The 13,692-nt window shown below is 36.4% G+C and overlaps 2 protein-coding genes across 2 annotated transcripts in view; one reads left to right on the plus strand and one right to left on the minus strand.

Moving 5' to 3' along the window:
• Positions 1-13,692, minus strand: part of TTC23 (tetratricopeptide repeat domain 23) — an 86,871-nt gene that overhangs the window by 60,385 nt on the left and 12,794 nt on the right.
• On the plus strand, positions 7,057-7,476 carry LOC122738692 (40S ribosomal protein S12-like). Its single transcript, XM_043980646.1, has one exon. It carries the CDS (start codon positions 7,057-7,059, stop codon positions 7,453-7,455), a length of 399 nt encoding a protein of 132 aa, XP_043836581.1. The 3' UTR covers positions 7,456-7,476.

The following is a 13,692-nucleotide window of genomic DNA, read 5'->3' on the forward strand; positions in this document are numbered from 1 at the left end:
CCACTCCTACTGCTACAATTTTAGTTCAGGCCCTTATTACATTTCACAAAGACTATTGTGTCACTTCCTAATTGGCTTTCCTATTTCCAAATTCTCCTACTTTACACTCACCATTTTGTGACCTTCTGGACCAGTAGACTCAGCTGGGGAAGACTTAACCTTTTTAGCTCTGAACTCCTTCTCTAGAGGCCCTAAGGTCCTGACTAATGAGGGCTTCATGTATGGGTTATTATATTTGGACACCTGCTCTAGTCATTTTCCACTTCATTTCTCACCCCCCTTACCATTGTACAGGGTACCCTGTGCATATCTTACTCCCTTTTCAGTTCTGAAAAGGTGTATCAATCTACATTTCCCCTTGGATCCCCTCTTTATCTCTATAACTTTCCAAATCAGAATGCCCCTCCTACAACACTGCACCCCTATATGTATTGTCTTTTCCAATTAAAGTGTAAGCTCCACAAGGGCAGGTATTGTCTTTGCTTATGTTTTTGAGATCTCAGCACTTAAGCAGAGTGCTTCATAATAGCAAGATGCTTAATAAATGCTTTTTCATTTGGAAATTCATAGCTTATACATTGTTCCAGAATCATCTTACTCTCCCATTCCTAAGTGAATAGTAGAAATCAAACTACCAAGGAGTGTTGGTTACTTTAGAGACCTAAACAAAATGCCTAGAATTTCAAGGGAAATAATGAAAAAAGTAGGGAGGGGAACTACAACTCAAATTTCTAGGGCTCAAACTATGTTTATTAAAAGGAAGTTTTTGAAATTATTTGGTTTTTCATATTTTGGTAAAAAAAATATGAAAAGCAAATCACTAGGATAGACCAGAGAGTAAGAATCAGAAAAAATGAATTAAATATCCCAATATTTGACACATGTAAGAACATAACTACTTAAGAAATAACAACCCACTTGGCAAGAACTGGTGGGAAAACTGGAAAGCAGTTTGGCCAAAAATAGGTTTATGTCAGCATCATACATCAGTTGGCTGTGAGGTCAAATCTGTCACCTTGCATCTTCTCCTTGAATACTTCCTCTTTGGCTTTAGCCCATGTCCTCCCCAAAATGTTCCCCTTTTCTCTGAATCTCACCTAATACTCGATTTCTCTTAGGAGTTTGTATCTCTCCAATGTACTTATTACAATCTAATATGTAGTTTCCTTATGTATGCCATTCTCTGAGACAGCTCATGGAAGGCAAGAATTGTGTCTTTATTCATTTTTGTATCTCTAGGACCTAGGAGAATGTCTTGAATTTAATAGACAATTTCAATTTACCAAACATTTAATTACATGTTCATTAATATTACTGACTTTTTTTTTGGTGAGGTAACTGGGATTAAGTGACTTCCCCAGGGTCACACAGCTAGTGTCAAGTGTCTGATGCTGGATTTGAACTCAGGTCCTCCTGAATCCAGGGCCGTTGCTCTTTCCACTGTACCACCTAGTTGCCCCTGTAACTGACATTTCTATATAGTACTTTAAGATTATCAGTGATTTAAATTTTATCACATATGCATCAAAGTAATGAAATATAGGGGAGATAAAAATTATGGTTATCCATAAATGGAATAGGCTTTAGCCTATTTCTAGGGAGGTAACAAATTTCCTATAACTGGAGATCTTCAAGGAAAAGCTAAATTATTATTTATCAGTTAGAAAGCTGATTCATTTTTCACATATAAGTTTGACTATCCCCAGGGAATCCTTCTAAATCTAAGGTTTTGATTCTAATCATACTGTCTTCCTAGGCACTAAGAATCAAAGAATAAGATCTGGTCTTGAAAGCAGAGGGCAGCAGAGAGAAATAAATTTGATAAATAAAAATAAATACAAGAATATTTGATGTGACCAGCAATCCCAATGTACTAAACAAACACAAATTTAAATATCTAATAGTTTCCTGGATAAGCCTTAAAAGAAAAATCTTTTTAAATTCTGAGGGACAAATGTCTTTTTAAAAAAAAAATGTACTTAAGACGTAAAACACAGAAGGAATAACAGTCAAGGGGGATTTTGAACAAGCATTAGATAACTCTAATTAATGTAAAATAATGGTTCAAGGGCCATCAAAAATGTTATAGTAAAAGGTAAAAGTAGACTGGTTTCCTAAATAGGAATTGTTTTGGGAGGCTGAGTCAAGATGAAAGTGTAGAAGGAATAAATAGAGGCTAGCTCTATCCCAGAAGTCCTCCAAATGTAGAAAACATATCAGACTGCATATTGAATAGGAAATTCAAGAAAAAATAATGTTGAATCATTTTTCCAGCTCAGGTTGGCACAGGGAAATACAGGTCTGCAAACACTGAAGATAAAAAACTAGCCAGGACTGGTCCACAGAGCATTCCAGTGTAAGGAGAGGGTGTGTACCAGGTCAAGAAGCGGTCCAAAATCTACCACAGAGAGGCCTAAACTTGTATAGAGTATAGGAATAAATGTCAACTGGAAGCTCTTTAACTCACTAAAGAATTCCAGGTCACAGATCCAGGCTGAATCCAGGGCTGGCGCTTTATCCACTGCACCACCTAGCTGCCCCCCAAAGGATTATTGATGAAACATACTATCCACCTTGAAAGAAAGAATTGATATTGATGGAGCACAGACTGAGGCATGCTATTTTTCACTTTCTTTCATTTTTTTCTTTTCTTCAAGTTTTCTTTTACAAAATTACTAATATGGTAATGTTTTACATTAAATTCTTAGCTAAGGAACAAACTCCCTGAAAATTAGAATGGGCTAAATAGAAGATAATGACTCCTTTGAACAACAAGAAATATTAAAGTAATGTTAAAACCTGTAAAGTTATTTCATAACAAAAACAACTAACATGGAGAGAGGGATGATGATTAAAGAAACATTGGATTACCTGAAAGTCATGACCAAAAATACAAAATCCTAGATATCCTATTTTAAGAAATCATACAAGAAAATTGCTTATATCTTTTAGAATCAGAGGGCAGAATGTTATTAGAAAGACTCCACTGATTATCTCCTAAACTAAAAACCAAAATGAAAACTCCAAGGAAGACAAGAGGCAAAGTCCAAATATTCTAAATTTGCAAGCAGTCAGAAAGAATTAAAGTATCAAAGAGCCACAGGCAAGACCACACATGATTTTGCATCCACCACTTTAAATGAGTGGAGATTTTGGAATATGATGTTTTAGAAGTAAAAACAGGGGCAGCTAGGTGGCGCAGTGGATAGAGCACCGGCCCTGGATTCAGGAGTACCTGAGTTCAAATCCGACCTCAGAAACTTAACACTTACTAGCTGTGTGACCCTGGGCAAGTCACTTAACCCCAATTGCCTCACTAAAAAAACAAAACAAAACAAAACAAAAAAGAAGCAAAAACAATTGGTTCATACTCAAGAATAATTTACTCAGCAATATACTTGGCAAGAATAACTTACCCTGTGAGGTAAAAAAGTGGGTCTTTAATTGAAAGAGGACTTCTAAGTATTCATGATGAAAAGATTAGAGCTGTATCAAAACTCTGAAGTGCAATCACAGAAGTCAAGAGAAACATAAAGGGTAAATATGAGCAAGCAAACATAAAAGACCAAACAAGGATAAATTCTTTATATTCTATTATAGGGAGATGACATATGTCTCCTCACAATCCTATCATCATCAAGAGCCATGGAAGGAGTCTAATTAGACCTGGGAGTGGTTCTGATCTTAAAAGAAGACTGGGAAATGAGAAGGGGAATACAGTAAGGGGAAAAAAGAGAGAAAGGAAGTTATTTCACATAATTGGGATGTACAAACATGTGTCTATACAAATGAGGAAGAAGATAAAGAGTAAATGGATGACACTTGAACCCCACTTTCATCTAAATTGGTCAAAAGAGAGGAAAGCACAAAAATGAGTACAGAAATACATTTCACTGAAAAGAGAAACATGAAGGAATGAATAAAAGTAAGAACAGATAAGAAGAGGAAGGATAAATTAAGGGAAGTCTTAGTTCTAAGAAAAACAAATTTTAACTAAGAATATACATAAATATTTATAGCAGCTTTTTGCAATAGGAAAGAAATGGAATCTGAGGGGCTGCCAGTCACTTGGGGGACAAGTGAACAAGTGATAGTATATAAATGTGATGAAATACTACTAAGACATAAGAAATGATGAAGGAGTTGGTTTCAGAGAAACCTGTGAAAACTTGTATGAACTGATACAGAATGAAGTGAGCGGAATCAGAACAGTTTACGCAGTGTCAACAATAATTGTAAAGACAAATGATCATGAAAGACTTATGAACTTTTATCAACACAGTGACCAAACTTAATTCCAAAGGACTCATGATGAAAAATGCTATCTACCTCCTGAAAGATAGGTGATGGACTAAAAGTACAGATTGTGACATATTTTTTTCAGACATGGGCAATGTGATAATTTGTTTTTCTTGATTATGTTTGTAAGAGGGGTTTTGGTTTTGCTTCTTTTTCAATAGGGAATAGGGTGAAGGGGGAAAGGCAAGAAGGAAAGAAAGCAGATTTTAGTTTATTGAAAAAAAATTTATTTTAAAAACAAAGAGGGGGGGCAGCTAGGTGGCGCATGGATAGAGCACTGCCCCTGGATTCAGGAGTACCTGAGTTCAAATCCGGCTTCAGACACTTGACACTTACTAGCTGTGTGATCCTGGGCAAGTCACTTAACCCCAATTGCCTCGCCCCCCCCCCCCAAAAAAAAGAGAGGAACTGTCTCAGTGGCGGTTGTTGCCCTAAAATTCTATGGGCCATAATTTAAAAATGCACAAAAAGGCATACAAACTAGCCAACAACAAAAAAAGTTGAAAAAAAAGTTAGAGGGCATATGATAATTATTAATATGGGGCAAAATATTAAGGTTTTTCTTTCTTCCACTTTTCTCAATGGCTTAACACATTGAATTTTAAAAGCAAACAAAAACAAATTCTACTCAGGAACAAAATACATGTACATTGCCAAGAAATATAGACTTCTAAGATTTGCTCTCCAATGATTATAATGATTCATAGAACTGAAAAAAGCCTAGTCAAAAGAATGGAAAACAAGTGAAGGATATCTAAAAGGCACAGGGAACAACTGTATACTCTAAAGCAGAATTAAGGGATTTGTTTTATGTTTTTATTTTATGCATTTAAAAGGTGACTCTGAGAAAGTTTTCAGAGAAAGAAATGCAAGCTATCAATAACCATATTTAAAAATATTCTAAATTACTAATATAAAATTAGAGAAATTCAAATTAAAACAATTCTAAGGAACTATCTTACACCCATCAGACTGGCAAAGCTGACAGAAAAGAAAAATGACAAATGTTGGAGGAAAACAGGTACATTAATGTATTGTTCCTGTATCTGTGAATTGGTCCTGACATTTTGGAAAGCAATTTGGGAACTATGCCCCCAAAGCTATTAAACTGTGTATACCCTTTGACTCAGCAATATCATTACTAGGTCTATACTTTAAAGAGATCAAAGAAAGAGGAAGAAGATCCACATGTACATATGCAGCTCTTTTTATTGTGGCAAAGTGTTGGGAGATAAGAGTATGCCCTTTAATTGAAGAATTGTTGAAGAAGCTATGATATATGTATATGACAGAATGCTATTGTATGGCAAGAAATGATGAAGATGATGGTTTTAGAAAAACCTGGGAAGATTTGTATGAACTAATACAAACTGAAGTGAGATGAACAAGGAGAACAATTTATACAATTATAACAGTACTGAAAAGACAAAAAAAAAATTTAAAAGACAGGAACTCAGATTAACACAATGGAGCCAATGGTAGTTCCAGAGCACTCCTGATGAAACATGGTATCCATCTCTAGACAGAGAGGTGATGACTCAGAATGAAGAATGAAGCATATATTTTAGTGGGACATGGCCAGTGAGTCTAAAAATTTGTTTTGCTTTACTATACACACTATTTTTTTCTTTTCTGGATTTTTTTTCAATGGGTAGAGGAGGTAGAGATAAGAGGAAGAGAATTCAGAACTGAAAATTAAATTTAAAAAAGACAAACTATTCTGAGGAGTCCATAGGATTCACTAGATTGCCAGAGGGATTCATGTCACAAGAACACCAAAATTAGAACCTACCATCAATAAAGAGACAAAATAAGCCCAATAAAAACTTTTACTTAGGAAAACCTGAATTCAAATCTAACCTCAGACAATTTAAGTTGTGTGATCTTGGGCAAGCCACTTGGCCTCTGTTTGCTTCAACTTCCTAGTCTGTAAAATGGGTATAATAATAGCACCTACCTCCTGGGTTGTTGTGATTATAAAATGATAATAAGTATAAATCACTTAGTTCAATGCCTGGTACATAGTCAATGCTATATAAATTTTTAACATTTTCCCACAGGAACCAAAAAAAATCAAGAATTAAGATAAAAATTAAAGAAGAATAAAAGTTTAATAAATTTAAGCTCAATTTTAAGAATAACTTTAGCTGAAAGCCTCCAACTTCTGTCCTGAAATCCTTTAACATTTAGTTATTTCACATATAAGAATACCAGGAGCACCATCTGCTGTCAATTCTAGGTATTGTTGGTTATGAAACTGACACAGGATATGAGAGAAAATGATACACCCTTGAACCTGACAAATTTACTTTTGACCTGGGAGTCAGATATATTTTCAAGGAAAATGAAACAAAATGGAGAAGAAAAAAACAAAGATAGCATGTTGTTCCTGGACCTTGACTTCCAGTCTTAGGTCAAAGACTCAGAATGAGAACACCATGAGTGATTAAAAAGGTCTTGAAGTACATGAAAAGGCTTTAAGAAGAGAATTGAACACATATGCCTAAGGTATTTCCTTGAGTATGTGAAAAGGCTTTAAGAAGGGAATTGAACACATATGCCTAAGGTATTTCCTTTGGTGCTAAGTAAGCAAGAGGAAGTCTCCACATGGATTCTCACTAATGTCACTATCAGGTGCCACAGAATGCTTTAGCAAAACTTGAAATTGGACAATGAGCTCTTTCTCTATCACGGCTCAGTGGGAGGCAGAGGCTCCCAGGTGTTTTCAAGATTTAGCTTCACCTGTGAACCGCTGCCATGGCCAAGGAAGGCATTGCTGCTGGAGGTGTAATGGACGTTAACAACGCTCTACAAGAAGTGCTGAAGACCCCACTCATCCATGACGGCCTAGCTCGTGGAATTCGTGAAGCTGCCAAAGCCTTGGACAAACACCAAGCCCATCTTTGTGTTCTTGCTTCCAACTGTGATGAACCTATGTATGTAAAATTGGTTGAAGCCCTGTGTGCTGAGCACCAAATTAGCTTGATTAAGGTTGATGACAACAAGAAGCTGGGTGAGTGGGTAGGCCTCTGTAAAATTGACAGAGAGGGGAAGCCCCGCAAAGTGGTTGGCTGCAGTTGCGTTGTTGTTAAAGACTATGGCAAGGAATCTCAGGCCAAAGATGTCATCGAAGAATATTTTAAATGCAAGAAATGAGTAAATAAAAGCCTTGGTCTGGGGAAAAAAAAAAAAGAAATTGGACAATGAGTGTACTTCCAGGTGTGAGGTAGGACTACCCTGAAAATACTGCGTATCATGATGATATGGTCACAGAGAGTAAAAAGTGGCTCTGGATTGGCAATGAGGGAAATGATAAGATGGCTTTCCACCTCACCAAGTATAAATATATTTGAAAGCTCATACAGGTACTAATAAGTGGCTTTCTTCTGTTGTGTCTGATGACACAACTTGTGTGTACTTCATCATGATTTAGGGAATTATAAGAAAATGAATATAATTTCCTAAAAAAACTAAACTTGGAATGTTGAAAAACATAATTGCTTGTCAATTGCCTGTGAGTAGATGCAAACTGTCTTTTTCTTCTGTATGATTTTGGTATTTATACTTTGGGGAAAGGGTGGGACAGTCAATCAACAGACATTTATCATGCACCTACTATGTCCCAGGGGCTGAGGAAACAAAATCTCAACCCCTTGGGAAATTATAGGCCCCTACCCTGCTCTGACCAGCAGTTTCTAAGTGCTCCCAAGAAACCCCCTCCTCTCATCCCACCCCCCACACCCCATCAGTCTCTAACCACCTTTGCTCCAGGGCAGAGGGAGTTCCAAGGATATTTCTGTAGCCTTGTTTGTATAATCCCTCAACACCTTCAACACTCCCATTGCATAGTTCAGATGTTCTGTATATCTCCACTTAGACGCTTTCCTTTTGTTCCCAGTCACTTTGCCTTATAAGAATCCCCTAGGGCAAACTGAGTATCAACATAACAAAAATATCAATTTTAACTAAATTAGTTTATATATTCAATGTCATCCCAATTAAATGACCAAAAATTATTTTACTGAATTAGAAAAAATAATCACAAAATTCACCTGGAAGAACAGAAAGTCAAGAATATCAAAGGAACTAATAAAAATGTAAAGGAAGGTTTTGTGGTACCATATCTTAAACTAAATCATAAGGCAATAATTATCAAAATTATCTGGCATTGGCTAAGAATAAATAGAAAGGTAGATCAATGGAATAGAGTAGACATACAATTTATAGCAGCAAATAAAAATAGTAACCCTGTATTTTACAATTGTAAAGACTTAAGACTTTGTGATTTTAATTCATTATTTGGTAAAAATTGTTGGGAAAATGAAAGAAGTATGACAGAAATTGGGCATAGACCAATATCTCATACCATTTACCAAGATAAGATCAAAATGGATCCATGACCTAGCTATAAAGAGATATAGGAAAATTAGAAGAACATGGAACATATTACTTATCAGACTTATGGACAGGCGAACAATTTATGAATAAACAAGAGATAGGGGTGGCTAGGTGGCACAGTGGATAGAGCACCAGCCCTGGAGTCAGGAGAACCAGAGTTCAAATCTGACCTTAGACACTTGACACTTACTAGCTGTGTGACCCTGGGCAAGTCACTTAACCCCAATTGCCTCACCAAAATAGATAGATAGATAGATAGATAGATAGATAGATAGATAGATAGATAGATAAACAAACAAACAAGAGATAGAGAACAGAGTGAGGTGTAAAATGGATACTTTTGATTACATTAAATTAAAAAGGGTTTGTAGAAATAAAACAAATATAGCCAAGATCAGAAGGAAAGCAAAAAATTGGGGAAAAAATTTGTAGAGATTTCTTAAATAAAAGTCTCATCTTAATTATATAAAGAAGTTTGTCAAATCTATAAAAATGAGTGATTACCCAATTGAGAAATGGTCAAAGGGTATGAACAGGCAGTTTTTAGATAAAGAAATCAAAACAATTATAGTCATATAAAAATGCTCTAAATCATTATTGATTGGAGAAATGAAAATTAAAACACCTATCAAAGTGGTTAATACAATTGAAAGGAAAAGCAACAAATGCTGAAGGGGATGTGGAAAAACTGGGACACCAATTTATCACTGGTGGACTTGTGAACTGATCCATTCGTTTTGGAGAGCAATCTGGAATTAGGCGCAGAGACTTATATTCTCCACCCACCCCCGCTCTTGACTCAGCAATATGATTAGTTGGTCTATTTCAAAAGATGATTAGGGAAAAGGGAAAAGAACCTCTATGTTCTAAGACATTTATAGTGGCAAAGAAATGGAAACTGAGGGGAGTGAGTGGCAGGGTTAAACCTGCACTCAAGGAAGATCACTCTGACAGTGGTATGGAGGATGAACTGGAGTAGGGAGCCTTGTGGCAGGGAGAACTACCAGTAGGTAATTTCTAAAGTATAGGTGTAAGGTAATAAAAGTCTGCACCAGGGAGGTAGCTATGTCAGAGAGAAGGAGATGAAGCCTAGAAATTTTACAAAGGTAAAATCAATACGCCTTGGCAATAGTTTGGATATTTGGGGATGAGTGGGAGAGAGTGTGAAACCTGGGTTACAAAGCTGGGTAACTAGGAATATGGTGGTACCCTAATCAGTAATAGGAAAGTTAGGAAGAAGTGAGAATTTACAGGGAAAGATAATGAGTTCACTTTTAGGCATGTTGAATTTAAGATATCCATCAAAATCCAGTTTGAGATGTTCAATAGGCAAATGGTATGTGAAACTGTAGGTCAGCTAAGAGATAGTGCCCAAATAAGCAGATTTGGGAATCATCAGCATAGAGATGCTAACTGAATCCATAGGAGCTGATTAGTTCACCAAGTGAAATAGTATCCAGGGAGAACAGAAGAGGGTCCAGGGCAGACCCCTGTGGAATACCTATGATTGGCAAGAGGAACCTCATTAAAGATCCAGTATAGGAGACTGAGGAGTGGTCAGATTGGTAGGAGAACCAGGAGAGAGCAGTGTCATAAAAACACAGGGCAAACAAAGTATTGAGGAAAAGAAAGTGATCGAGAGGATCAAAGATTACGGAAAGGTCAAGATAGAAGAGGATTGAGAAAAGGTCATGAGATTTGAGAATTAAGTGATTGTCAGTAACTCTGGAAAAGAAGATTTGGGTAAATGATGAGGTCAGAGTTACAAGAGAGTTAAGAGAGTGATCAAGTGAAGGTTTTTTGAGGATGAGGGAGGGTGTGTAGAGGCAGTAGGGAAGCATCAATAGACAGGAAGAAATTGGAAATAAATAAAAGTGGGTATAATGAGGAGTGGCTAGGTGGTGCAGTAGATAAAGCACCGGCCCTGGATTTAGGAGTACCTGAGTTCAAATCTGGCCTCAGACACCTGACACTTACCAGCTGACCCTGGGCAAGTCACTTAACCCCATTGCCCCGCAAACAAACAAACAAAAAACCACACACACACACAAAAAAGAGTGGGTATAATGGAAGGGGCACTCTGCTACAGATTATGGAATAGAATGAGAACAATTGGGCAAGCAGAGGATTTTGCTTTGGAAAGGAGAAAGGTCACCTCATTATGTGGGTGGAGGAGATAGTGGCAGAAGGCATCTGGATGATTTGAGATGTGGAGGAGAGGAAGTACTCGGTCAATGACCCCAATTTTTTCAATAAAATATGAGGTAGGGAATCTCAATTGAAATACTGGGGGAAATGGAAGCTCTGGGAAATTTGATGAGAGATGAAAAGGTTTGAAAGAGTTGCTGTGGTAAGATAGTGAGTTAACTAGGAAAGTATAAAAGGATTGCCTTGCAACAGTGAGAGCCCAGAGGAAGTTATCTAACAAATTTTTCCTGGATCCAGTCAGCATTGTTTCATGATTGTCTCCATCTTTGTTCAGCAGAATTTATGTAAGAATAAAGGTAGCAAATGGTGGAAGTGATGGAAGGTTGAAGCCTGGCAGGGCAAGATCAATGATATGATAAAGGGACAAGGGATTTAAAGGAAGAGTATGGGGTATAGTTGAACTGGCTTACCAAGGGTACTTTATAAGCAAGCCAGAAATATAACTAGGATTCAGAGAGCATGAAAGCACCTAGCACCTAGCTAGTTATTAATTAGGAGTTGAGTCTCATTACTCATTCATCTTTATTTCTCTCTCTTCTTCTCTCACCTCTCTTCTTTCCTTTTTACTTTCTTTTTCAACTTTTTTTCCAAGTTTGGAAAGTAAAGGTATATAGAATATGGAGTTATTATGGAAGATATGTTTGGAACCATAAATAAAAAATATTTATTAAAAGATAGCACCATATAAAATAGCATATCCCTGGAGAAATGTTGTTTTTTTTAAAAAATGCCATTTTTAGTCTTAAAGGAGCCTAAAGTGAGATAGGTACTTTCTATGGAATTGCATATGTTAATGCTTTTTTGACTCCTAATCTCAGAAGAAATGGAAAAGATAAGGGAGACCTTCTGGGGAGTTAAAGAGTTCAAAGAAGTAGGGAAAAGGTAAAGGTCATAGAGGTAATGGAGGAAAAAAGGCAGGTGATGGACAGAGGAGAGAAATAAAAAGAGCATTAAACTGTAGTGGGTTCTATACCACATAATTCAAGATTTCAAAGATTTGTGATTTTAGAAATGGGAAGACATTCTCACCTGACACAGACCACAACTTAATACATAATTTTCAAGAACTTCTACAGACAAAATAATTCATTATCTTGTGACCAACCAGGTTATAAGCTTCTCCTAACTTAAGCAGGCTGGTCCTCAAACAACAAACATTCAGTCCATCTTGGGTCTCATGCTCAAGAGCTTGACAGAACCTGCCAAAGCTTATGTTCTTCTGGCATAGCCTTTGAGAACTCAGAGTTACCTTGATACCACAATGAAACATCATCTGAGTAGGAGAAAATGATACCATGTGCCTCTAGTAAATATGCTGAAAATATACTTTGATCGGTATGTGATCTGATCATAGCCACTCCCTCCATGGATGAAGGTAACAATTATTTACGATTTCTCACATTATATGATTCTTGTTTGTATCCATCTATGAATCTTCTATGAAAATATGCCTAATGTTCAGAAAGCCCTCTCCAGGGTATTTTCAAACTTCACAAATACTACTGTAACTCTTGGGTTGTCCATCTATTTATTTATCACTATAAGACCAGGTTTCTTCCTTTTTGCATTATACATGTTCTTAATGAAGTATTTTATGTGATTTATTCCATTTAAGTCATTATTGGCAATATGCTATGGTCTACTTACATTCCTTATGCTCTTTGGATTAACTTCACTTTTGATATATACTGGTAGTGACACAATTTTAATGATACTCAGGGATATATTTTCAAGATCTCAAAGAGGATAAATTTCTAAAAGAATGGAAAATATCATATTATTAATAAAAAAGGGAACCAAAATATCACATGCTTACTACTGAAATATATGCCTACTTTCTCATTTTAGTAAAATATTTATGAGAATGATCTGTAAAAAGATCAAAGATATACTTGAAAAAATAGAAGAAAAAACAGGTGGATTTTCTGAGACAAGCGCACACATCCTTAGCTATACAACTGGCTAAGAGGGTTAAGTAATATAGAATCTCATTATGTTTATTCTATACTAATTACAGAATAAGCACTTGACTCAGAGGAACAAAATGCAGTCTTAAAGGTTTTCCTCCAAAAAGGCATGTCCCACGCATATGTTAAGAACACACAAGATTCCTTGGCAGACGCATTTGCAGGGATAACTTTTCAATGATCTTCTGACCCCTGATATCAAATGAGGCATAAAAGAAGCAATATGTTCATCAAAGCTATTCATCAACATAATGGACAATATTTCGCACAATACACAAATGGAATAGGTTTTTTCCTAGAGATGGCCTGACTGTATTGAGTTTTAGAATACTTTGAAGACCTTTTCAGTGAGGTCCAAGGCAAGTCAAGTCAATGAGCATTTACTAAGCATTTACCACATGCCAGGCAAAAACACAATCTCTGTACTCAAAGAACTCACATTCTAATGGGGGAGAAGGGGAAGGAAGAAACAAACATTTATTAAGTATGTATTATGTACTTAATAAAGGAGGAAGATATGATACACACATACATACAGAATAGATGGAAGGGACTCTGAAAAGAGGAGGTTTAACATCTGGGAAAACTGGGAAAGGCCTTTTGGAGAAAGTGGAATTTGAGCTGAGTACTGAAGGAAGTAGAGAAAATAAGAGGCAGAAGAGGTTAGAGCAATCCAGGCAGTGAGGACAGCTAATGCAAAGGCATAGAGACAGGAGATGAAATATTGTGTTTGAGGAATTGTAAATAGGATAGAACATAAGAGTATATGTTGTTGAAACATAGAGTGTATATGAAAGAAAGGAAAGTATAAGACTAAAAG

Source organism: Dromiciops gliroides, chromosome 2 (genome assembly GCF_019393635.1).
Source record: "Dromiciops gliroides isolate mDroGli1 chromosome 2, mDroGli1.pri, whole genome shotgun sequence".
NCBI lineage: Eukaryota > Metazoa > Chordata > Mammalia > Microbiotheria > Microbiotheriidae > Dromiciops > Dromiciops gliroides.